The 27,596-nt window shown below is 37.1% G+C and overlaps 2 protein-coding genes across 2 annotated transcripts in view; one reads left to right on the plus strand and one right to left on the minus strand.

The window, feature by feature from the left end:
- The window catches only part of WASF1 (WAS protein family, member 1), a 108,239-nt gene extending 92,675 nt beyond the window's left edge, over positions 1–15,564 (minus strand). The window contains exon 1 of the mRNA XM_008571526.1: positions 15,322–15,564. The gene's annotated coding sequence lies outside the window, so the exon portion shown is untranslated. The remainder of the gene's footprint in view (positions 1–15,321) is intronic.
- A 1,473-nt stretch (positions 15,565–17,037) lies between these two features.
- Positions 17,038–27,596, plus strand: part of CDC40 (cell division cycle 40) — a 36,081-nt gene continuing 25,522 nt past the window's right edge. Inside the window, exons 1-2 of the mRNA XM_008571527.1 lie at positions 17,038–17,359; positions 24,999–25,085. Of these exons, the coding sequence (XP_008569749.1) occupies positions 17,171–17,359; positions 24,999–25,085 (276 nt within the window). The 5' untranslated portion in view covers positions 17,038–17,170. The remainder of the gene's footprint in view (positions 17,360–24,998; positions 25,086–27,596) is intronic.

Consider the following 27,596-nt stretch of genomic DNA (forward strand, 5'->3'; position numbering starts at 1 on the left):
AAAAAGAAATCAAGAAAGCTAGCCCATTTACAATATGCACCAAAAAAAAAAAAATTCTTAAGAATAAAGCTGACCAAGGATGTGAAAAATCTCTATGAAGAGAACTACAAACCACTGTTGAGAGAAATTAAAGAGGACAAAAGAAGATGGAAAGATATCCCATGCTCTTGGATTGGAAGAATCAACATTGTGAAAATGTCCATATTACCCAAAGTGATCTACAAATTCAATGCAATCCCCATCAAAATTCCAATGACATTTTTCTCTGAGATGGAAAAAGCTATCCAGACATTTATATGGAACAACAAAAGACCACACACAGCTAAAGCAATCCTGAGCAAAAAAAATAAAGTTGGTGGCATAACACTATCTGACTTTATATTACAAAGCTATAATAACCAAAACAGCATAGTACTGGCATAAAAACAGACACACAGATCAATGGAACAGAATAGAAAACCCAGAAATTAACCCATATGCCTACAGCCAATGGATCTTTGACAAAAGCAGCAAGTCTACATACTGGGGAAGAGACTGCCTTTTCAACAAATGGTGCTGGGAAAACTGGATAATCATATGTAGAAGAATGAAACTAGACCTGTATCTTTCACGATATACCAAAATCAACTCAAAATGGATTAAATAATTAAATATACACCCTGAAACAATAAAACTTCTTAAAAGAAAACATAGGAAAAACACTCCAGGAAATAGGAGTGTGTACAGAATTCATGAATAAGTCCAAAAAGCATGGGCAACTAAAGGTAAAATAAAGAAATGGGATTATATCAAACTAAAAAGCTTCTGCACAGCAAGAGAAACAAACAACAGAGTAAAAAAACAACCAACGGAGTGGGAGAAAATATTTGCTAAATATATACGTGACAAAGGATTAATATCCAGAATATACAAGGAACTCAAACAACTTTACAGCAAAAAAACCAAATAACCCAGTTAAAAAATGGGCAAAGGAGCTGAACAGACATTTCTTAAAGGAAGATATACGAAGGCCAACAGACACATGAAAATGTGCTCAATATCACTCAACATCCGGGAAATGCAAATCAAAACCACACTGAGATACCATCTCACTCCAGTCAGGATAGCTAACATCCAAAAGACTAAGAACAATAAGTGCTGGAGAGGTTGCAGAGAAAAAGGAACTCTCATCCACTGTTGGTGGGGCTGCAAAATGGTGCAGCCTTTATGGAAAACGATATGGAGATTCCTCAAACAATTACAGATAGATCTACCATTTGACCCAATCCCACTGCTGGGAATAAATCCAGAAGAATGGAAATCATCATGCTGAAGGGATACCTGTACTCCAATGTTTATTGCAGCTCTATATACAATAGCCAAGAGCTGGAACCAGCTGAAATGTCCATCATCTGATGAGTGGATAAAGAAACTGTGGTACATCTACACAATGGTATACTACTCTGCTATAAAAAAGAACAAAATACTACCATTTGCAATAACATGGATGGACTTAGGGAAAATTATATTAAGTGAAACAAGACAGGCACAGAAAGAGAAATACCACATGTTCTCATTTATTTGTCGGAGCTAAAAATTAATAAATAAATAAACATACAAACAAATAAAGGGTGGGGGAAAGAAGGCAGAATAACCACAAAAATTCCTCAAACTAAGCCAAGTGCACGATGGGAGGGGCAGGGCGGGGGTGGAGAGGAACAGGTAAAGGGGCATGAAAATCAAGTACAACGTATTTTCAGAAGCAAGATTTAATTTAATTTAATTTTTAAAAATAGAAAAAATAAAAAATAAAATGTATGACCTAAAATAAGTACCTGCTGTTATCACCTTAGATAATTAATTGTCTGACAAAAATACCTAGTTCCTATGCGTCTGGAGTATCTAGGAGAGGAGTTTGGTATGCAGAAACAGGTATAATCATATCACTGCTAGTGTGACTTTTCACAAAAGGTTTTTCTCATCTCTTCTATTTCTCCACAAGGGCATTCCTCAGGTTAAACATCAGGCTGTTGAAATATATAGAAATAGAACTTATGCATTAATTTCTAAACACAGTACAGTATAGTTCCAAAGACAGAATTACACTCTATTTCTGGCATAAAAGCAGTAATTGTGTTGAAACAAAAACTTTAATAAAGGTTGTTTCCAGGCAGTAAAGAGGGAATTCCTAAGGTCAATTGTTTTAAAGCAGAAAACATGCCTATATGGCATGTAAATTAGTATAATGAACTAAATTTAGGTAGTTTACTAATTTAAAAGTTAAATTGAATAGTAGTTAGTATCAAATTAGGTGTTTTCACAATGGTATTCAGAAATAACTTGTCTTAGGGCCGGCCCGGTGGCGCACTGCTGTAGTGCGCCATTGGGAAGTGCGGTGGCACTCTCGCCGAGGGTTCGGATCCCACATACAGACCGGCCACTCAGTGGCTGAGCGAGGGGCGGGAGCAACACCGAGGGTTGCGATAACGGGGCCGGTCCCGGTCCAGTACGGGCGCGACACTGAGGGTTGCGATCCCTTGACGGTCACGAAAAAAAAAAAAAAAGAAACAACTTGTCTTAGTCTGTTTTGTGCTGCTTATATAACAGAAGACCTGAAACAGTAATTTATAAAGAACAGAGATTTCTTTTTTTTTTTTTTAATGAAACATGATTGTACATATCTCTGGGGTACAGCACTGAAGATCAATACCTGTGTGCAACAAGTGATGCTCCAATCAAGATAATTAGTATATTCGACATTACACAATGAAATCATTTTTGCGGCTCTTTGCCAATTTCTTGCTTCCCACCTCTGGTGGACTCAGTTCTGTTCTCTCCTTTTGAAAGTTCAACAAATTGTGAATGTTGTATCATTCTTTTTTAATGTGTTGGTTTATATTTTTAGGGAGACTAATGGTTAACATTTTATTCAACAAATAACTATATCCTAGATTGACTACAGTATTATGTATATATACTCTTAAAGAGATCTAATTTTCTGAACATATTCTGTGCCTACTATCCAATCCCAAACTTATGTACATGTCATTCTCTATTCCTAGAAAGAACCCAACATCAATCTATTTACCTTTAGGATTGAGTGTTATATAACAATTCTGAACATTTGTTTCATCACAACATTTTTTGCGGGAATTTAATAATACACATTAAGAGCCTAGTACATTAGGCCCAGTACAAATGGTAGTCATTGTTACAGCTAAAAAGTTATCTCTTTAATGGAACTTTCACATATTACTTCAGCCCTTCTCTTGTACTATCTGTATATCACGTACATTATAGTGCCTCATCATGAGTCAATACATGTCTTCTCTCCCTCACTAGGAACTGAGATGATTTAGGCAGTTACCAGGTCTCCCACAATTTTATACTCCCCACGGTGTATACAGAAACTTAAACTCAATAATTTTTTTTTTGCATCTACTATGTGTAAGTCCTTATGTTGGGGGTGACAGGGATGAACAAATGGTCAAAATCATTAGTCATTAGGGAAATGCAAATTAAAGCCATAATGAGATACCACTATACATCTATTAGAATAGATAAAATTAGAATAGTAAGGATGTGGAGCAACTGAACTCATACATTGCCTATGGAAATGTAAAATGATGCAATCACTTTGAAAAACAGTTTGGTAGTTTCTTATAAAGTTAAACACATATGTCCAGCATATGATCCAACCATTCTATTTCCAGGTGTTTACTCAGGAGACATGAAAGCATATGTCCAAAAAATGACTGGTCCATGAATGCCCACAGTAGCTGTATTGGTAATAGCCAGAACCTGAAAATAACTCAAATGTCCATTAATAAATGATTGGATAACAAATTGTTACCCATTGGAATAGTATTTATACAATGAAATACTATTTAGCAATAAAATGAACTAATGATGGATGTAACCACATGGATGAATTCTAAGATCATTATGTTGAGTGAAAGAACCCAAACAAAAAAGGGTATATACTATATGGTTCCATTCATATAAAGTTTTGGAAAATGCAAACATAGTGACAGAAAGCAGATTAGTTGTTGCTAAGGGAAGAGGTTGAGGTTGGCAGAAGTAGTAGGGAGAGGTAGGACACAGGGATTACAAAGAGGAAGTAGGAAACTTTGGGGGGTTCATTATCTTGACAATCATGATGGACTCCTCAGTGCATCCATAAGTCAAAATTTATTCAACTGTACAGTTTATTATATGTTAATTACATTTCAATAAAGCTCTCAAAAATTCATTTAATCAAATAGCATTAAATATTTACTCCAACTACAGATAATGCTCATATACTACAAATGCTTATTATTATATGTAATAAATATATATATTTATATATATTATAAATAATACTTATTATTTTCTACTACCTATTAAAAATAAATGATTTAAACTTAGTAATATCAGATATCAACTTTAAAATGTCTCAGAGGATACAGTACAGTTTTTCAAAAATCTTTCTGGAAATATGCAAGCAAAAAATCTTGGACACTAATAGACTGAAGCAAATTCAGGCAAGCTCAAGTAGACCAGAGAGCTTTACCATCTTCTGTCAACATATTACAACACTATCCCTGACTTGACAATAAATGTAGTTATCACAATGGAAAACAGATAACTGTGTGACTTTATTAACAACCACATCATCACTAAAAATAATCCACAACTTTAAAACAGTAGGTGAGTTGGGGTATTAGGCAATTGTAATTTGCCTATGTCAGAGTCAAAAATTTTCCACAGAAACCATTTCACATGTTGGCAAAATTCCAGGCCTATTTAAGCAATAAGGATTAATTAACCTCCCTTTCTTCTGCATCATCATTTTTCCCTCTACTGGATCACTGCCATCAGCAGAAACACGTGTTACAATTTCACCTTTCTTAAAAAAACAAAGCAACAACAAAAAACTTCTTTTGGTCACACTTCTCCCTCACCTCCTTCCCTAATTTCTCTGTTCTCTTTTGTGGCAAAATTCACTGAATGAGTTATCTCATTTTTCTCCTCCAATTCTCACTTAAATCTGTCCCATTCAGGCTTTCATTCCCAGCATTGTACCAAACCATCTCACCAAGGTCAGTTATCTCCTATAGCCAATGGCAGGCCTGTTCTTACTCAGCCTATCAGCATCTGATGCAGTTGTTCACGCCTTGAAACACTTTCTTAATTTGGCTTCTAGAACACCTCAAATTTGTGGCTTTCCTTCTAGCTCCTTCTCACTCTCCTTGCCTTGGACATCCTGCTCTTTATCTTCTGTACCTCTAAATATCTGAGTACTCCAAGACTTAGTTCTTGGACATTTTCTCTTATTTTTATCTATACTCAATCCACTAGTGATCACAAATTAAGTATTCTTAAGGTGAGATACACCTACATCTAATAAAAAATTTATTTGCTTCACTGTCATCCTCAAATAAAGTCAATTATAGATAATTCTACTATTATTTGGCAAGGCAACTGCAAATGAAAAACATTCAAACAGAAACAAAAAAATACAATAACTGACTTAATTTTCAATAAATCATCACCACCTTTCTTTAGTTTAAATTCAATATTACTGGTGTAGGGAGTCACTTAAAAATTTAAAATAATAAAGCTAAATTGATGAAAATCAAAACAAATATGCATCATATACTCTAGTCATTAATTACCCTAGAAAGATTTAAATCATGCTGAATATTTCATAAAAAATGTAAATCATGGCCCTGTCTATGGTCCTAGTCCCATGGGCTTCAAACTGAACAGCAGCACCTTACATTAATATAGACTTGTTTCAAAAGCCCTCTTATAACAATCATCTCTTTTACCCTAAAGAACATTTCATAAGAATAGTAAAGTAAATACTATTTTAGCCAGCAGTTTCTGCTCCTAACATGACCTCTCACATAACAGACATTTAATGAACAAACTTAATGAATTTAAAATTAGTTGGAGAATTCATAAATCTATCCCTACTACAAGAAACACATATTAAAATTCATGTTCAACTGATAACAGCTTATTAATGTCATCTTTCTGTGCTTGTACAGCATTACAAAAAAGAAATTTACATTTCCTTTTTAATGCTAATGACAAAAATGAAGTTCTTTATGTACAAATTTGTTAAGAGACATGCTGTATTTCATTTCCTTTTGTGACAATGAAAAATGATGATTTTTATATTAACACTGATCTACTATATATGTGATACACAGTTGTTGACTGCCTCTATCAGAATGAAAAAGACTTACTTTTGCAAGCAAGGAGAATACATTTATAATAAGAGCAATCAATACTATTGCATGACCCCTGATCCCTTTCAACTCTCCAAGATTCCCACCTCAAATGATGTGGCTTAATCTACTTGCCAACCCCAGAGCAAGTGTCAGGAACATATAGACTAGAACAAGGCTTTTCAAAGTGTACCCTATCTCTCGAGAGCTCCACTGCCAGTACTTCCAGTCCTGAGGTTTGAAGAGTAGCACCTTCCCTTCTACTACCAAGCACATCAAGTGTCTGTGAACAGATTCTTAAACTGTTCTACCTCCAAGATCTCTATGTCTGAAATGTCCCTTTCTGACCTAAATATTCTGTCCTATCCCTTCATTTTCTCATGATTATAAAACTTCTTTATCCTTACCAACTTCCTGCAATCGTTTCACTCCTGTTCTCAAAACCATCAACATACTTTTGGCTTTGCTCCCCTTCCTACTCATTAACAATTCAGATTCCTCTTCAGAAAAGATCTGCCCAGACCACAAGGCCTTCCCCCTGGTCCCAAGAGAAGAGTCATATCAAAAGGCAACACATTATATCCTCTCTGATCACACCTTCAGCATCTTCTTCTGTTTCTTCTTTTTCTTCCCAATCTCTAAATACATGTCGAGTCAACAGTTTTGTTATACCCCAGTTCTTTCTACACCCTCTCCTCTTCATAAATCCATCTATTCCCAGATCTTGAACTATCACCTCTAAATCACTTACACAAACTTATACAAACAATCCTAACACCCCTGACAATAGTTAGTCCTGAGCTCTCAGTCTGCCAGACAGCTTACTAACTTAAATTCAACATAGCACCAATCAAATTCATCATCCATGACTCCCCACTCTCCCCAAAAAGGAAACTTACTCATTCCTTAGACTTCTCTATTTCTAGAAACAGCACCAAATTACTCAGGATTTGAGATCACCTTTAAATTAAAGCAAAGTACTGAATTCTCTATGAATCAGTTCAGTCAACTTTTGATTGTGTGCAAATTGTTGGTAAAATAGTTGCATTCTCATAAAGAAGATACAATTTATTCAGCTCCTTTGATGGTACTCTAATTTGGTATGCTGCACATGGCTTAAACTCTGGAACCAATCCCTAACGCTCGCCTCCAAGTACTGCTACTTAACAAGTAAATCAGAATAATTCCATTTTTTCCCTACATCTAGAGGGTGCTTGAGTCAAGAGTAAGCATAAGGCAGTTAAATTTTAGCTACTGTTGTAAAAAAAATTCTTTAATAGTCTATATAGTATATAGACTATATGCTATATAGTATATAATCAGAATAATTCCATTTTTTCCCTACATCTAGAGGGTGCTTGAGTCAAGAGTAAGCATAAAGCAGTTAAATTTTAGCTACTGTTGTAAAAAAAATTCTTTAATAGTCTATATAGTATATAGACTATATGCTATATAGTATACAGTATATGTAGTAGTCTATATGGTAGTAGTCTATACTTAAGACTAAGTTTCCACCTCAAAAAATGAGAATTATACCTCTTCGCAGTGCTGTTGTGAGGATTACATCATCTAAGATGCCTAGTACAGTGCCTAGCACATACAAGTGCTCAAAATTTTTCCAAAATTAACAACAGAAAACAAATGACAAATACATGAAGTTCAGAGAACACAAAGCAAGATACACACCAGAACACTAAAAACTAGGCATATGATATACAAACTGCAGAAAACCAAAGACAAAGAAAATCTTGAAATAAGCCAAAGAGAAACCACTTTACCTACAGAGGGATAAGGATAAGAATTGCAGTCACATATCACATAACATTTCAGTCAACAAGGACTGCATATAAGTAAGTGGTCCCATAAGATTACAATATCATATTTTTACTGTACCTTTTCTATGTTTAGGTATGTTTAGAAACACAAATACTTACGATTGTGTTACAACTGCATATAGTATTCAGTACAGTAACATACTAAACAAGTTTGTAGCCTAGGAACAACAGGCTATACCACATAGACTAGATGTGTAGTAGGCTATTCACCATCTAGATCCGATCTAAAAGGTAGAAAATCAGTAAGGATACAGTTGAACTATATAACACCATCAATCAACTGGATCTAATTGACATTTATATAGTACTTCACTTAACAACGGCAGAATATATATCCTTCTCAAGCTCACATGGACCATACACCAAGACAGACCACATTCTGGGCCATAAACACACCTGAAAAAATTTAAAAGAATAGAAATCATACAATGTAGGGCCAGCCCGGTGGCGCACTGGAGAGTGCACCGCTTGGGAGCGCGGCGGCGCTCCCGCCGAGGGTTCGGATCCCATGTGGAGACCGGTTCCCGCTCACTGGCTGAGCGCAGGGCGGGTGCAACACCGAGGGTTGCGATCCCGTTGCCGGTCCCCAGTACGGGCGCAACACCGAGGGTTGCGATCCCATTACCGGTCAGTAAAAAAGACAAAAAGGAAAAAAAAAAAAAAAAAGAAATCATACAATGTATGTTCTCAGACCAAAATGGAATTAAACTAGAAAGCAATAGCAGAAAGATAAATGGAAAATCCCCAAATACTTGAAGATTAACCACCATACTTTTAAATAACATATGATCCAAAGTCTCAAGAGAAATTTTTAAATATTTTGAATTAAATGAAAATGAAAATACAAATTATCAAAATCTATGGAATGCACCAAAAGCAGTGCTTAGAGGAAAATTTATAGCACTGACCACACATACTAAAAAAAGAAGGATCTAAAATCAATAATCTAAGCTTCCACTTCAGGAACTTAGAAAAAGAAGAACGATGAATGCCTAAAACAAGCAGAAGAGAAAAACTAATAAACAAAATTAAGGCAAAAATCAATGCAATTGAAAACAGGAAATCAGTAAAACCAAAAGAGGGTTCTTTAAAAATATCAACAAAACTGAAAAACTTCTAGTTGTGTATCATGATGTATCAAACAGAGCTTTTATTTTGGTTTAAAAAAATGGGTGCTAGACTTCATCCTCGACTAAAATACAAAACGCTTTACCTGTTCCTCCCTTTTTGCTTAATCTATCCACAATTCTCTGGCATAACCTCTAGTATATTACTTTATAAAAATTTACCCAAAAAATACAAATATAAGACAACAGATGTCTCTATTAAAAAGACTGAAAAATGAAAAAGCTTCCTTTTGTAGCATAATGTGAAAACAAAACAGACTTTATGTTTTTTGGTAGAGGAATCAAACAGGTTAATCCAAGCCCTGACACATAAGCTTTTTCATCTTCTTTTCAAATAAGTTAGTCAATATAGCAACATTAACTTATTGAAGTAGGCCTGGGTAACTGTTACTCAGGAGAAAAGAATGGCAAAAAGCTAGACTACTGTTAAAGACATCAAAAAAAGCTTTGCTGCAATCATCATCCAATAGAAGTCACCACATCCAAAATCCACCTCCTTAGAATTCCCTTAGGACCATTAACTTAAGAAATGGTATTTTGACAGCATAGCACAGTAGGGAAAAATAAGACTTTGAAATCACACATATCTGGGTTCAAATTCCATCTCCACTCTTACTAGTTATGTGATGACCTTGTACAAATTGCCTAATCTATGAGAGGACTTGGTTGATTGACAAGTATCAGCAGTACAATCCCAACTAGTTTATGCAAAAAGGAGGACTTATAACACATTAGGGGGGTCTCTTGAAACCCAAACTCAGGACCATGGACAAAGGCACTTCAATGCAGTCGGGACTCTTTATGCATCTGCTTCTCTTCACACTCTTTGTTCTAGATGCCCCTGCTCATCTAGTTCACATGGCAAGAAACAAGGCCATTAACAATTTGAGTTTATATCTCACAGCTTCAGAAACTGGAGAGAAAACAAATCATTCAAACTCTGGGCACTTAGGACCCAGTAAAAGCTCTGAGTGACCTGACTTAGTGCAGGTATCTAGAACTGGGCCAATAAACTACAGAAATGGACATAATTGTGACTGGTCTCCCTCACTCCCTGCAAGCCAAAGTGATCTTTATAAAAGACATATCTGATCTAGTCATTAATCTGATTAAAACTCTTCATGAGTTTCCCAAATAGACTTTAAATAAAATCCATAAGTCTTGTTGAACCAAGCCTTAGTCTGGCTCCTGTTTACCTCCACAACCTCATATCAAATCACAATCCCTCTTACTCACTAAGCTTTATCTACTTTGGCCTTTTTTTAGTTCCAAATCTAACAAGCTCTTTCCCACCTCAAAATTCTTTCACATGTGTTCTTTGCATTCTCTTCCTTTTCCACCTAGCTAACTTCTACTAAACTTGCCTCCAGAAGCCCTCCCTGATTCCCAATGTAAATTAGGTTCCCTCTTCTTTTCCTCTAAAGCATTCACCACGATTTCTAATTATAAGTTGTGTGTATTTGTTCAGTATTCATCTCTTACTACAATGTTAACTCCAAAAGCATAGAGAACTATCCTTTCAGCACCTAGTTGGCACTCACTAATTACGTGCAGAATGAATAATTGGTTTAGCTCCGGGCAGGTGCTAAACTAGATTAACCAATTACAAGAAAGGGGAAGGAAGCAGGTAGAAAGAATTGCTGTTATCAAGTTATTAAAATGACTGCTTCAACAGTAACTTATCAGAGAAAAGGGGATAGAAAGTAGTTCCCAGAGAACCTGGGCTTCTGCTAGGCAGAATAAACAACTTGTTCAATTCAGTTAATCTCCTTCCATAAAATCCTCATAGAACAATGACATCAATTAAATAAGATAATAAATGTAACAGTACCTATACAGTGACTTGCACATATAGCAAGCATGCAACGTTACTTCCCTCCCTATTAAGATACCATGTTACATGTTATTCTTGAATATTACTAACCCTCAAATAAAAAGTTAATTAAAAACCTACAAAATACTCCAATGTATATGACAAACATAGCTGTGCTTCATGACCCCTTTTCTCACAACACCCTGATCCACCCTCCTAAGAGAATGACTTACCTGCTATTCTGTAGTAATTGCATTCACTCAAAATCCATTTAGTTTAAACTAAAGAACAGGCACGGGGAACACAAAAATGAAGTGAGGTAAAACAAAACAACCAACCAAACAACAACAAAACTGTCCTGAAGGAATTCATAAAGTCACTTTCTCAATCTGCCTCCAATCCCACCACACTCACACCAAAGCTCCATACCATGTCATGACCAAAGAGCCACAGTATCCCAGTTAAGGCTGTCAAAAATACAAGATGCCCCATACTTTATGTAGCAACCCTATCTCCAGGCTATATTCCATCTTTTTACCTTTGTACTAACACTCCACAACCTTAATTCCAATATTTTTCCTTTACAAAAACAAAAGCCTCTCTGGAGATTCACTAGATATGATCTCTCTACAAAGTATGAATAAAATCTACCTTGACTTTACTAATAAATGTTAGTTAAAAAACTCAAAAAGAAGGAAACAAAAGACATCATCTTAATTCTGTTACTTAATTCTGTGGTGCTGGGCAATCATTTAAAAAAAATTAGAACAAACAAAACAAAAAAAAAACTATAACAAAAAACTCCTTTAAAAAACTAAAAAATTTACTTCAATCTGCTCATTTTACAACTGACAAAACCAAAGACCTTGAGAGGTAAGTCATGTAAAAGACCCTACCTCCTTCCAATTTCTCTCATGCCCTAACTTCTTACCTCAAATGATGTAAGGCTACACCACTCAGTGAACTGAGGAAGATCCTTTTCTTCCTGTCCAGTGGGGAAAAGAAGACAAATTCCTAATAATACTGTCATTATGTCATTGATGTCATTATGCTGTCATTATGTCAGCAAATTCCTGAATATGCCGTCATTGTGTATAACACAAGAGGAACATATTCATTGCATTTCAAGGTAGATTTGAAATTAATTTTCCCATAGAAAGATTGCCATACACAGTATTATAGGTATTTTTTACATAATATTTACACAGTCATCTCTTGGAATCAGTGGGGGATTGGTTCCAGGACCTCCATAGGATACCAAAATCTGAGGATGCTCAAGTCCCTGATATAAAATGGTGTAATATTTACATATAACCTATGCACATCCTCCTATATACTTTAAATCATCTCTAGATTATTTATAATACCTAATACAGTGTAAATGGCATGCAAATAGTTGTTATATTATTTAGGGAAGAATGCCAAGAAAAAAAGTTTGTACATGTTTGGTACACTTGCAGTCATTTTTCCTGAACATTTTCAACCTACAATTGGTTGAATCCATGAATGCGGAACCCACAGAAATGGAGGGCCAACTGTACTAATACTAATATAATTTTATAATTCTCTAGTATTATCAGCATAATCCTATAATTCAGGTTAAACAGGCTTTAGTGGACTGTCTGTGAATCTAACCACTAAGCACATTGTTTCTGAAAAAATAGGTTCCAAGTTTCAAATCATTTAAAATATAATCAATCCCATTCTAAGTTAGAAATACCAATTCACAAAGACTCAGAATTATAAGCTGAATGTGACAAACTAAAAAGACAAGATGCTCAATTTCATAAAAAGTTCCACCTCAGGGGTCATTTATTTTTAAGATTAAGTACTCAGGTATTTAGCACAGGATTTAATTTACATACATCTTTTTATTAATATTTTGCTGGAAAACTTAAGTAAGTAAAAAAGAATTAAACACATTTCTATACTCATCCAGTTTAGGAAAAACAAAACAAAAAAATGTTAATGTACATTTCTACAAAGTAAGCTATAAGAAGAAGAAAATTGTTAATATCATTTCACAGGTTGCCAAAATATATATTATTCAGTATCTAGTGCTAGTTAAAAAATGCGTGAGTACATATTGCACACAGATATTGATATTCAATGCTGTACCCCACAGATATGTACAATCGACTATGTTCCAATAATAAATAAATAAATTTTTAAAAAATGTGCGGGTAAAGGAACTATATCAAAGAATGTACAAATACATTTTTCTCTTTTCTCTTGAGACAAGGCTGTTTCACTAATTAAAATTTGTTTGATAAATCTACTTTTAAAAATTTTCACTCAGTATACTAATTCAATGGATATTCTTCACTCATTCATTTTATTTGTTCAACAAAGAAAATTGAGCTTCTACTGTTTGCTAAACACTATGCTAGCAACTTTGAATTTATGACAATAAGCCGCAGATCAGTTCCTATCCTTAGAGAGATGAGAAAAACCATGAGTTAATTGCATTTACCCAAGTGTTAGTGACAACTAAATTTTAGCTCATCATTTAAGAAAACACTATAAAATGTAATCAAAATAATTCTCAAAAAGAGAAACTATACAATAGTAATTTTAAAAATACTTTAATAGGCTTAACATTTATATAAACTTTTCCCACAAAGTAACCAAAGCACTATTTTAGTAAAACTTCTAATAATACAATCTTTTAATAGTTTTAGCTATGAAAATTGACTGACTTAATCCTTCAATAAGGAAAACAGAAGCTACTATCTACCATGATAATGAAAATTAAGCACTTGGAAAAAATACCTTAAATTCCTAAAAGAAAGCAAAATGTGTAATTAAATATAGTCCCAAAAATATTAATACATTGTCTGTGAATATATAAGTATTTACAAGCCTGAATAATAAACAAAGTAACTCCATATCACACCTTACAAATGATGACAACTATGTATTTTGGATTGTGTCACCTGCAAATTTTTTAATGAAAAAGGCCTTAATATTTTCTGGATTTTTATTTTTCACAAACTTAATTCAATATTCAACTTGTTTTACCAAGTCATGTAATTTTGGATCAACATGAACTATTTATACTGTACCTATATTTATAACTATATATAGGTACGAACTACAATCCCTATTAAGTGTGCAATTATTAAAAACCCTTTATATACGAAAAACGTTCTTCTATTTAGAGCCATACCTCTCCAAAGCAAAAATCAATGTAAATTAGCTATTCTAATGTGCCAAGGAAAATCCTAATATTTTTATTGTATTTTACACTGAAATATATTCATCATTCGTCAGTTTAAATATTAAATTTGCTTTAAAATCACTAAAACATCTTTACTGAATTTATGCATACTACCTACTGGAATAAATGAGTATCATTTTCATTTTCATAAAAGGAAACCAAGGCACAAAGGTGTCCATTTTGTAAACTGCGAGGTCATTTTCTAACCAAGCAACTAATCCTACAGCAACAACTTAAATGTGTGCCACTTCCAAGTGCCATAAAACAATTACTGTACCTTAAAACTGCCTCTGCAATGCCTGTGTGCAATTGTGTTCTATCAAGAGTTAATGCAACAAGCTTAAACAAGGAACGATGGAAGGAGGGTTACAAAAATAAAAAGAAAACACTTATTTTTTTAGTAGTAATCACTTATTATCAAATAATGAGATGTTAACAGTTTTTAACATAACAACTTAGTAACCAACAGTTGTTTCTTATGTTTTCAAAAATAATTTCATCTTCAGGTAGTTCACGCAAAATTGGAGCCCACCCATCCTTATAGATAGAAGTTAGAAAATTATTTTTAAGTTCCATAACAAGTAATTAAATATACAATACTGCAAAGAAAAGAAATAAATAAAAAATAAATTTCAAATAAATTAGGGAATGATCGATATGACAGTTAAACATACCACCTTAAATATTATATCCTTCCTTTCATTCAACTGAAGGCTATGATTAGTAATAAAATGACTGCTGAAAAATAAATACAAAACTTTTCTTATTCAAAGCGAGAAATTTTATATCAAGTACTTTATTCGAATATTCGATATCAATTAAAATACTTTTCTACGCAGAGACTTAGAGCAAAAGGGATAAACTGTTCCTCAGTTCAAACTGAGAATGCATTTGTAATTATCATATAGTGCTATCAACGATTTAAAAAATGAGAGTTACCTATCACAAATTAAATTTAAGAACAGTAGACGGATTGAATAACCAATAAATCAATTATATCAATTACCGAACAGAAATAAGACTTAGCTAATACATGATTCTAACACCAAAGGAAAAAATTAAAATAGAACCCAAGGCACTCCTTCTATAGAAAAAGATAGGATTAGAGTGAGTCGCATTAAAGTACCTAGTCTAGCCGCAGATTAATTACTCGGTTATAGGACAGTTTGTGAATGATCAGATCGGATATGCTTTCCTTTCATCATTATTCCAGTCCATCATCGCAAGTGCAAGAGAAGGTGTCAGAGTATCGAAGCTAGGGGGCATGCTGTAGCAAGGGGAAAAGAAAAATGGGAAAGGTGCAATGGATGCTGCATAGTTGAATAATTATCTGGGTGGCACAATGGGCGAGTCCTGCCGACATCAGAGCTGAGTGAGCGGCTCCCTAACTCTGCTCGAGGCCCCCCGCCCCATTACCAAGCATCAGAAGCGACGGCACCGCTTCGCCTCCTCTTCAAAAGAAAAAAGGGATGCCTGCACTCGCTTCACCGTTATGTCTTCAGACACAGATGCGCGGCGCAAACACGCAAACGCACCAGCTCGCTTTACGGAGCCTCGGGCAAGTAGAGCGAGCACGGGCTTCTCCGCCGCCCCCAGAGCGAGGAGGCACGCGGGCCGGCCGAGGGTGCGGGTGGGCACGCGAGCCCAGGCGGTGGTACTTCAGGTGAGACCTGCAGTCCGTCCGCCCACAGCAACCTCAAGGCGGTCCCTGCAACCGAGACCCTGGCGCGCCCGCGCCGTCTCCCTCGCCACCCAGCCCGACTGGCGGGTGGGCGGCTGGAGCTCGGAAAACCCGCGAATGGGGGTGGGGGCCGTCGCGGGGGAGGCGCGCCCATCCATCCGCGTAACCTCTGCGGGCTGGAGACCCACACACACCTCTCTGTGCTCCGGCCGGTGAGGAAGAGTTCCTCTCCCAGCATCCCCTCCCCCGAAGAAAACAATTCCTGGGAGACTCGTGCTCACCGTGAAATCTTGGGGGGCTCTTGCCTTACCCCTTCCTCATGCTTCGGCGGCTGCCGCCGGTCCCCCTCAGCTCCCGGGACTCCGCCTAGAGCCCACAGGAGCGTCAGGCTCCGGGGTTGAACCTGCTCGGGGCAGCGGCCGAGGCGCCGTACCACGGGAACGCCGCCCTGGGTGCCCGCCCGCCGGTCGCCGGACCCACAGTGTGCTCGACGCGCGAGCGAACAACACCGCGAGCCGCCGCTGCCCCCCGCCCGCCCCCTCCCGCGCGCGACGCTCCACAACCGGGCGCGGGGACCCGCGCCAGAAGCAGAGGGGACGACGGGACTCTCTCCACCTAATTTCCCTTCGTTCCCCCAGGAGCTATTTCTGGCCAGTCAAAGGTCTTCGAACTTAAGATTCCGACTTTCCTCTTCAGCCCCCACTGCCCAAGTGCAGCCGTGGTGGGAAACTCAGCTTCCGCCCACTCACCCACCAGTGGGGGGTGAAGATCGCTTTTCCCCCCCTTTCCTGAGGCTCTATGGTATTACCCAATCCTCAGTTTGGGGGAGGGGGACGGAGAGAACAGTGCTGGGCTAGGGAATGAGGGAAGATGATAGCCAATTGAATGAACCATCCACTCAGGGGCGGGGTCCAAGAGAGGCCTGCCCGCCCCGCCCCGCCCCCTTGCGCCAAACTACACTTCCCATTGTGCTTTCTCTCACTTCCCGCCGCGCTGCATGCCGGGAGTGTAGGACCTCGAGGCACCAAGGTGTTTGACTTCGTATCCTTTAATCTAACCAACTAGGACCTGGAAGTTATAGGGGATTATTCTTCCTTCTGTTTCCCTAGATAAGTGTTTCCAAATGCCCAGTTCGATTGTAGTTATTCCAATCATTATTTTTTTATTTTTTCAAAATGTTATAAGTGATTTCTTAGCAAAGAAGGCTACATAATGTGTTCCATGGCAATCTGTCAGGACCTGGGAGCAGCTTCTTCCGCCCGGGCCTGGTCTCCGCAGAGGAGCTGTTGCCGTCATGTCGGCTGCGATTGCATCCCTGGCTGCCTCCTATGGTTCGGGTTCAGGCTCCGAATCGGACTCGGACAGTGAGGGCTGTCGGTGTCCGCTGCCAGCCGCCGACTCCCTTATGCACTTGACTAAATCGCCCTCGGCCAAGCCCTCTCTGACAGTGGCGGTGGACTCGGCTCCGGAGGTGGCTGTTAAGGTAAGCGTTTTGGCCACTGATGCGGTGCAGGAATTGTCGCCGTCAGCTCCAAACTAGCCGGTCGCTTGTTAGGTTCCGGGTTACCTCTTTCTCAGGGCTGAGAGATAAATTGCTAACCCTTGGATCTCTTCTGCTTCCCACGTGCATCTGACTTGGGAGAAGCCGAGAGGTGGAAGGTCGGGCCAGTCCTCCACTGCTCCCTGCCCTCGCTCTTGCCATCAGAAAGCAACTGGGAGAAGAGGGTGAAATGTGAGTTTGTGGATCGGGACGTGGCCTGGATAAAGCAGCTATAATCTCAGAACATAAATAAAACTAGATCAGAACTTCCCAAACAGTATGTGCCCTCACTTGAATTGAGCAGTGAGCCGGCTTTGTTTTTGAAGTAAGAATTAGATTCTGATAACCGGTTCCAACCACTTGTGTGAACTTGGGCAAGTTATACATCCTCCTCTGTTTCTTCACCTGAACAATGGAAATAGTTTTTAAAGTATCTATCTATATGAGAGGATTAATATGAAGATTAAGTGAAACTATACAAGTAAAGCTTATAGCACAAAGCTTGGTACCTAGTGGGACTGCAATAAATGTTAGCTATTGTGATTACATCCAAGTGTGTTAATACAGTGAGAAAAAGGCCGTGGATTGAAGAAACAGCGTGCATGATCCCAATGGAAGAGGGTGATAAAGGGAGAAATTGGTTTATATAGTTAATTTAACAAATATTTATTGAACACATGTTCTTTGCCAGGAACTGTTCTAAGGACTGAAGGTACAGAGGCCAACAAACTAGACGCCGTTTCCATCATGATGCATACATTCTAGTGTAGGAGACAGCCAATTAAACGTGCCCAAATAAAATGGTATTAGAGTACCATAATATAGAATAAAGTGGGAGTGTGATTTCCATAGGTTGGTCAGGGAAGTCCTCTCTGAAAAGGTGGCTCTGAAGAATGAGAGCCCTGGGCAAGCTAAGGCAAGAGTTTCCAGGCAAGGGCAAACATGAGAAGGCAAAGAACTTAGTGTGTTTGAAGAACTGAGGAAAGGCTGGTGACAGCATCCACCAATTGGTAGTGCAGGCCCAGTAGAGACAGATGTGGGCGATCAAAAGCTCGAGATGTGGAAAGGGGAGGCAGTGTACAAAAATTACTTTGTGTTCCCAAGACATTCCCCAGTCTAGTGTTACAATTTAAGAAGTGTTTTACGGGTTTTTAGTGAGCTGTTTATGAATTTTACTTTTTATTAATGGATATCTGGCATGAAAGAAAGCTTAGAATCCTCCTATCTTTATAACAAAATAAAACTCTCCAAACTGATGCTCCTCCAGCAACCTTCTTAGTCTTTATTCCTTTCACAGCTCAGCTTTTTGGAGCTCTCTTCACTTCATCTCATTTTCTCCTCAACCCAATGCGGTCTGGCCCTAGCCTCTTGGGAAACTACTCTCCCTGAATGATGATGTCCCAGGACTGCTAGTAGTCAGGTTCTGCCATCTGACTTAAATCTCTGCATCAACTTACACTGTTAACTAATTCCTCTTGAAACTTTTTTTCCATTTGGCTTCCATGGGCCTATCCTCAGCCTTCTGGTACCCTTATTCATCTGCCCTGCCTCTTAGTATTGGTGATTCCCAGGACTCTGCCCGTAGTCCTCTCTGCACTCTATGTATTCTCCCATACCTTCAACCTCCGTCTGTACTTCTGATAGTTCCAGTTGAACAATGTAAAGAGGTTAGCACAGGCCCTCGAGTTAAAACTCCAGAATTCAAATCCTGCCTCCCACATGCTGACCTTGGGTAAGTTACTTAAGTGCTCTGTGCCTAATTTTTTTCTCATCTGTAAAGGAGGTACATTAGTACCTATCTCATGGAGTTGTAAGAATTGTTATAAAGCATGTAAAGCACTTTTAAAAGTGCCAAGCACACGATAAACACTCATTAAATGTTAGCTATCCTTGTTATTTCCAGTTTAAACTCCTTGCTAGCATAAGACCTAATAAACAGCTTCCCCAGGATGGCTTGCAGGCACCTCCAGTTCGGTGTGCTGAAAAATTAAGTTTATTTTTTGCAAAATTGATTTCTCCTGTTTTTCCTATTTTGATTAATAACCCTACAACCCAATCATTAGTCCAAGCCTAGAAAAGAGAACATCCTTTTCCTTCTTCCTCGGCTCCTGAAGCTAGTCATTCATCTGGTTCTGACACTTCTGCTTCATTAATTTCTCTCAAATCAATTTCTTCTCTATTTTCACTGGTACAGCCTTCCTATCTTCCTTATTTCTCCCAGGATTTATTCTTGACTTTTCTTTCTCTCTTAACCTCTACTTTCAGGTAGTGGGTCCTATCCATTGTAATTCAAATCTCTTTCCTCTTCTGCTGCCACTATTTAGTTCGGATTCTCATCATTGTCTTAAGACAATTATAGCCTTCCAACCTCTTCTGCCTTTCTTGTCTCTCAGTTCCATACCCCATTCTTTTCGCCACTGTGCACCTGGAATGATCTATCTAAATTCCAATTTTATCTTGTCACTTTGCTGCCCGAAGACACCATGTTGCCTACTGTATACTTTCAAAGTTCCTTATGGAGCATGTGAGGCCTGCCATTCTTCCATGCTGAACTCTTTACAGAGCCCCAAAAGCCTAAATTTCTTTTTTCCTCTCAAGATTTTGCCCACACAGTCTCTACTTAGAAATCCCTTGCCTCTTGCCTCTCACCCCCACCCAAACTCAACTATCCTTCAGTCTCAGTACACATTTCCTCCTGTGTCTACCTATCCTCTTTTTTATATCTCAGCTGTTAACACTCGCCACATTGCTGTTATTAACTTTTCACTTTCCCCTGGACTGCGAGACCCTGGGGCCCCAATATTGTTGTGTCTATTCGTTCATATCTCCAATGCCTAGAATACAAGATTAAGGGATATATATTTGGGAAGAGAATGGAATAAAAGAGTAAGTGAAAAAGAAAGTCTCATAAAACCATATATGTTGGGAATCAGAATTTTAGAGCTGGGTGGGCAGTGCCCTTGGGGGAGAGGGGGTGTTGCTAGAGCTCACTTAGTTCACTCACTAGTAAGTAAGGAAACCTGGGAAGAGAGGTTGCATAAGGTACCAGAGGTTTATCAGGAGCAGAGCTGGGGCTAGTTCACTCAGTGGTCTGGTTTCTCTGATGAAAGAGTAAAGGACATTGCTCATTACTGGTTTGTGAACCGACACTTGCTTATATGAAGGAAAAATAAGCTTATACATAGTAAACGTAATGATTGCAAATAATTGGGAAATGACCAAGGGAGGCAATGTGAAGCATGTAAATACGTTCATCTGTATTTGACTAATTGTATTGTGACTAATAGCAAGCATTTTGGCAGAGAATAAATTTATGCAGTGTTGTAGATCCATTATTCCCTAAGCACTAAGGGAATCTTTCCATATGTTATTGGTGATTTGATTTTTTTTTCTTTTCAAAGCGATTATGGGGTTGTCTTTTTCCTTTTGATTTGTGTGAGATCTTTATATACGGAAGTCTTCAAAAAGTTCACAGAAGGATTTATTTGTATTATCTTATAATTCAATTTTTCCACAAGCTTTTTGAAGTACCCTTGTATTCTGGATAGTATCCTTTGTCAATTGTGTGTGTTGCAAAACTCTTTTCCAGTTTGTGTCTTGTCTTATCACTATCTTTTTACTGTTTTTTGATAAACAGAATTGTTTAGTCTAGTTTTATCAAATTATTCCCTTGAGAACTATTGTTCCTATTTCTTGTTTAAGAAATCCTTAACCCAAAGTCATGAAAATATTCTCCCATATTATCTTTTGAAAGCACTACCTCTTTGCTTTCCACATGCAAATCATTAATCCATCTGAAATTAATTTTTATGTATGGTGCGAACATTCTTAATAATATGGCTGCTTGGGCAGCTTCCCCCTCCCCTTCTTTTGTTGTTGTTCCAGAATGTCTTAGCTATTCTTGGCCCCTGTACTTCTATATACAGTTTAGAATTAACTTCTAAAGTTCCTCTAATGCCCAGGTGGGGTTTTGTTTGAGATAGCATTTAATTATAGATCGATTTGGAGACAATATTATATCTATTCATTTGTGTAGGTCTTCTTTAGAAATACTCTGCTCAAAATAATTCAAATTTAGACTATTTTAAATACCCTTAATTGGAAAGAGCTAGTAACCCATATTATAAATGGTTCTAGCAACCATACTCTATAAAATCCATTGGCAGGGTATGAATGTGGCTTAGCCTTTTGTTATTTTAAGCAGTTTATCACTAGGAGTTAATTTTAAGAGGAAAAAGCATTCAACTTAGTTTTTATGCAGTTTAAGCAATTTGTATGTAACCTTTTAACTTTATGATACTGGTTTTGCTCTTGGTCCCTAGGCAAGATAATATCTCTAACTAGAGAAGATTCTAGTGTGGTATATATTTGTTATATTTTAGTTGACCCAGCATTTGTACTGCCTTCCTCAAGAGTCTTAATGTGAAGAACATCTCTTTTCATCACCCACCTTCAGAAGCTAAAAACCCAGATTCTCATTCTCCAAGGTCCCTTTCAGCGAAGGCCCAGGATTATATCTTAGGCTCAACAAACAGATGCACCCACCTAAACTTTCTAAGCTGAAATTAATCCATAAAGACTGAGGAAAGAGAATTTTAAGTGGCAGTGGTGGCCAGCTTTCCTAGTGTCTCAAGGCAGTGGTTTCAACAGCATCATCTTGGGGTAGCCATAGCAGTTTAGCAATGGGCGTCCCATAGTAGTAAACTGTCCCCACAGGATTGGTTCTGTGATATGACTGATTGTGAATTGTGATTCCATCTATATACTCACCCTTTATTTCTGCCTCCTCAAAACTAATTCTCCACCCTTCCTGGCAATTCTAAGAGAAGCTCATAATGATTCAGTGCTGTTTAATCAGCCTGTGAGGATTTCTCTTGCTTCCAATTAAGAACCCTGACTTATGCAGCTGCTTACTCTGCCAGTGATTTGTTTGTTTGTTGCTAGTTGGGTCTCTTTAACATTGTTCATTGTCGTTACTGTAAACTGTTCCCTTTCTCGTGTATTCTATTAGTACCTTGGAGTGAGTGACTTAATCTTGCTATTATTTACCTCATAGAAGCGTTTTAAGGATTATATGAAATTATGTGTTTACTCTGTTGCTGGCACATTAGTGTTGTTAAATTCTTTTTTTCATAGTACTTACTCTGTTCTAGCAAACTATATAATTCACTTGTTGTATGGGTTATTGTCTGTCTCCCCCACTAGAATGTAAACCACAAAGGTATGTATCTTTGTCTGTTTCTATGGGCCTAGAATAATGCCTGGCACATAGCAGGCACACAATATTTGTTGAATAAATAAAGGAATCTGAAGTTGCTGTACTTGCTTTATGAAGATGCCTGTACCCTAACTACACAAAGAAAAAGATCAATTATGACTCCCAATATCTCCCAGCATTTCCAGACATCTCTCACCCATCACCCATTCTTGTCTTTGTCATCTCTATTTCATCTCAGAGGGAGCTCTCCTCTTTTCAGGGGCTAATTTTCCAACTGTCCTAGATTCTGTGCCCTCTTCCGTCTTCCAGGATAACCATACCTTTGATTATCCCCTCATTCTTGTCATGTGACTGCTGTCTCCTTTCTTGTAGCCTTTGACTTAGTCATTTCTTCCAGGAAGAAGAAAAAAAAAATTTAATTTTACCCTGAAAATCCTTCAATCTGACACCTCGTTTCTTCTTTTTTTTTTTTTTACCACGAAGTGTCTTGAAAGAGTAAATATTATTACTGTCTTGTTTTTCTAAGTCCTCATTTACACCTCTGCCCCTTGCAGCTGGCTCTCCATATACCACCTCCCTACCACAATCGCTCTGGCAAAGGTTTTTTGTGACATAATTGCCAAATCAAGTGATCTTTAGTCAGACTTACTCTGCTTAATTTCTCTATGGATTTGGCTTTTTTCCAATTTAACAAATATTTATTGAACATATATGGAATTCCCTGCATTTTACTAGGCAGTGAGGATATAAAATATAAGTAAAAGTTATGTGCAACAAATAATATATTACACATACTATCAAGAGTACAACATTCCTTAGGACTGTGAACCAAAAAAGTAGTTTTTCTGAGGCAGGAGGAAAGAAGGTACCGGGGAACATAACAAGATGACGTATTATCAGATAATAAAGGGAATGCCTGAGATCTAAGGCAGTAACTTTGCCAACAGCACTGGAAGCATCAGCATGCTTACTATTTTTAAAAATCAGCAATTAGTCTAGTATGGAAAAAGCAGGGGTACATTAAACCAGATAAGGAGGTATTATAATAGACCAGGCAAGATATGATGAAGCCCTGAACTAGAGCAGTGGTAGCTGGGATATGGAGAAGGGAGAGTGGAAGTGGGGTTGCTGGAGAAATGTGCAGAAGTAGACTACTCTGTAAGACTCAGTGCCTGATCTGTTAGTGAAAATGGAGTCATGGGGGAATAGTATGTTCTGCTTTGGATGTAGCATAGTATTTGATGCCGTGAAATATCTATGTAATGAAATTCAGTGGGGGGGGGGCGGTGTTAGAGCAAAGAAGTAACATAATCTGACTAATATTTTTAAGGAATCGCATCTCTCTTGTGTGGAATGAGGCTGTGGGCAGGCAAGAGCAGGGAGTAGGAAGACCAGTTAAGAGGCTATTATAATAATCCAGATGTGAGATAATAAGTTGGATTGAGGTGACAGAAAGAGGACGTGCAAATTGGTTGAATTCTGGATGTATACAAAAGGTAGAAGATTTGCCGATGGAATGGATATAGAGTGTGAGAGAGAGGAGTCAGGGATAACTGGAGAGTTTCACCTGAGCAACTGTAATGATGGAATTGCAATTAATTTAGACAGAGAAGGCTGGAAGGATTCTTTGAGGGAGGGGAGAACAGGAGTTCCCTTTTGACTATTACGTTTGAGAGGTCTGTTAGACATCCTTGGAGAAAAGACATCAAGTTGAAGGTTGGATATACAAGTCTCTAGAGTTCAGGGGAGAGGTCTAGGCTAGAGATACTAATTTAGGAATTATCATTTTTGTAAGTAGTGGAGTTGTACAAAAGATAGACTACCAGTGATTCTCCAGTAGAGATGAGATTTTTATGTTCATTAAACTGAGGAATGAATTTAAGACGGTTGAAACATTGATACAGGTTTTAGATTCAGCAGATTCAGGCTCTGCCACTTCCTTTTGTTTCCTCTGCAGTACCTAACCAAGTGCCATCTCGTTACATGTCTAATACAGTTTGCTGAATAAAAAAGGAGTGCCTTTTCTGAATTGGTAACTAGAGGATCAGGTCTTTTAAGTTAATATGAAAGAAGAGTGGGAATCTCTTGAATTAACTTAAGGCTTTGAATAGTGTTAACTTATTTAGAAATTTTTAATTAATAAAGTCAGTATTTTGAAAAGGAAAAAATTCATTATGTTTTAACCTAAAAACTAATTATATATGTTACTTTTATTAATCTTTGATCATTAGAATTATTAATCATATGGTAGTAATATAATAATCATAAGATTGGTGTTAAAAATGGCTGGTGTGACTTCAGTATGGCTTCCAAAATAAACTAATCACTTGTCAGACCTTTAATATTCATTTGGTTTTCTTTTAGGAAGATTTGGAAACTGGAGTTCACCTTGACCCTGCTGTCAAAGAAGTTCAGTATAATCCTACCTATGAGACAATGTTTGCTCCTGAAGTAAGAAAACATTTTATTTAAGGTTCTGCATTTTGCTAAAGTATTTAAATTATACATAGGTGGATAAACAGTTGGTGAATTTTTAAAAATTTTCTCACAAAAGCATACTATTTAAACTTTTAGGAAATATATCCTTCTATTCTCCAAAAGTTTAAATAATATGCTTTTGTGAGAATACTTTAAAAAATCCACTACCTGCTTATCTACCTACGTACAAATATCTGATAGTATCTGAAAAAGGGAATCTGAAAATATCTGATTCTTAGATATGAACTTAGTTGACATCTTCCTCTCAGCCTTGATAAGGAAATATTATAAATTAACCATAAAGCAAAAATGTTTGGTTTATTAGCATGAATACATAATATATTATGAAACATTTAGTTACAAACACCTCCGAAATGCTATAGTAACACACTGCTGAAAAGCAGTCACAGTGTTTGATGCCTGTTCTCAAAGTATTGAATTTTTTTTGTCCTGATGATAAATGGTTGTAAAAACATTTCAAAAAATGAAGAAGGAAAAAGAAAGCAAACGGTGAGTGTTGTCCATTTAAGAAATTCTTTGAATATTGGCTATTTAGGAAAGTTTGTAGTATAATTAAATTTCTAGATATTTTGTTTTTTGAAATGGAAAAGAATGCTTGATTGACGGAATAGAGATGCCAGGAAATGGTAATTATAAAACAAAAAAAGACTTCAGTAGCAGAATCTTTAAAAAGCATTTTAATGATGGAGGTGAAGGGTTATATGTTATTGCATCTTGGTGGAAAATGAGGTACTTTTTAAAATTTTTCATTTTGCCGCATATAGTCATTCTTTTTGTGATCTATCAGAGTCATCGAGCTATTTCATGTACTTGCCTGCCTCGGTTTCTGCAATCACTTAAGATGGCTATTGAGATGTGTAGCACAGCCAGAGATGTCAGTGCTCGTATTTAGACAGTGTTCCAGCTGTTTTCTGTATTGTATTGATTTTTGCAGCAAGCAAAAGTCTTATTCTCAGGTTCTGACTGCAGCACATTTTAATTTTGTTCCATTATTTCTTAAATCCTTCTAGCCTTTAAACTATAGGCTGTCTCATATCTCTAGGCACCATTTTAGCAGGCGCATTGAAGATAGGTGTATTTTATATATATGCTTCATGATTTTTAAATAAAAAGTACTTTAATAAAATAAAGCCACTGAATTCAGAAAATGAGGAAATTTGGAAGTAGTGTGGTGTATGACATTCTGATGTCAGTTTATTTTCTATGAAGTCTGCTTTTCTTCAGTTTTTCAATCCTATGCATAACTAATACATTGCTGTGTAATTTCATCTTTCAAAACTTTCAAGAAAAAGGTCAGTTAAAACTTTTTCTGGTGATGATGAGGCAATAGGCCTATCATTCTCTTTGCAGGGTTATCAATCCTTTAATGTTCTGTTCTTTTTCCTCATGTTAGGGAGCCTCATAGTAAACACACAAATGAGTTTATGTTAGGAACGCTTTAATACTTGCTAACAATTTGAGAAAGCAGTGATGGAATTTAATTATAATTTTCCCTGGTTGCCAAATGAATTGTCTGTGGCATAACAAATTATGAACTTTGTGTTCTAAACATTTTCTTTATTTAAAAAACAAAAAAGAAAAGAGTTGGATTTTTCTAGTACCTTTCATAATCACATAAATTAAGAGCACTTGACATAATATATTCTGGCACTCTTTTACCCAATTTTTTAAAAGTTAAAGGGTATAATTGTGCCTTTAAGGAATGTTGTAATGTAGTAGAATGCTTGTTTGTTCTACCTTCAGTTCTACCAATTAATAAAACTTTTGGCCCTAAGGCAGGTAAAATACATCATCTTCAGCTTTTTTCTTCATTTGTAACATGAGAAGGAGAATACCTCTCTAACTATCCAGGATTTTTGTACAGATCAGATTTAATAACATTTGGAAAAGCATTCTGGAAACTTAAAGCCTTATAAACAGATAATAATGGTACTATTTTGTGTAACACTTTCATAAGATGACTTTTCAGAGTGGAGAAATTTTACTTACATTTGTAATATCTTTTCCTAGGGACTTTTCCAAGCACTTCATTTTTTTTGTCTGTTTTCCTATCCTCTGTTCCCACTGGGATTCTTATTAATCTTTCCTTCATTAGTGCTTTCTATAAGTATCAAAGATTCTGAATCTCTGCCTTCAAGGAACTAATAATCTAGTGGAGGAGAAGCATGATTTTGGTTTTTTTAAATTATATCACAGTGCCATTATTGCTATAAAAGTCACCAAAAATCCCCCAAATCTTCATTTAGACAGAATTACAGTAACTCTTAATTAACTAGAGCAACACTGTCAAATAGAACTTCTTGAGGTAATGGGTATGTAGTAGCCACATGTGGCTACTGAGCTCTTGAAATAAATAGCCACATATAGACTTGGAGGAGCTGGGTTCCTCTCCTGTCCCAGGGGCTGACAAACAGTATTAATCAGCCATTGCCCGATTGCACCAAACCTTGTGAGAATAATATG

Source organism: Galeopterus variegatus, unplaced genomic scaffold (assembly GCF_000696425.1).
Source record: "Galeopterus variegatus unplaced genomic scaffold, G_variegatus-3.0.2 Scaffold699, whole genome shotgun sequence".
NCBI lineage: Eukaryota > Metazoa > Chordata > Mammalia > Dermoptera > Cynocephalidae > Galeopterus > Galeopterus variegatus.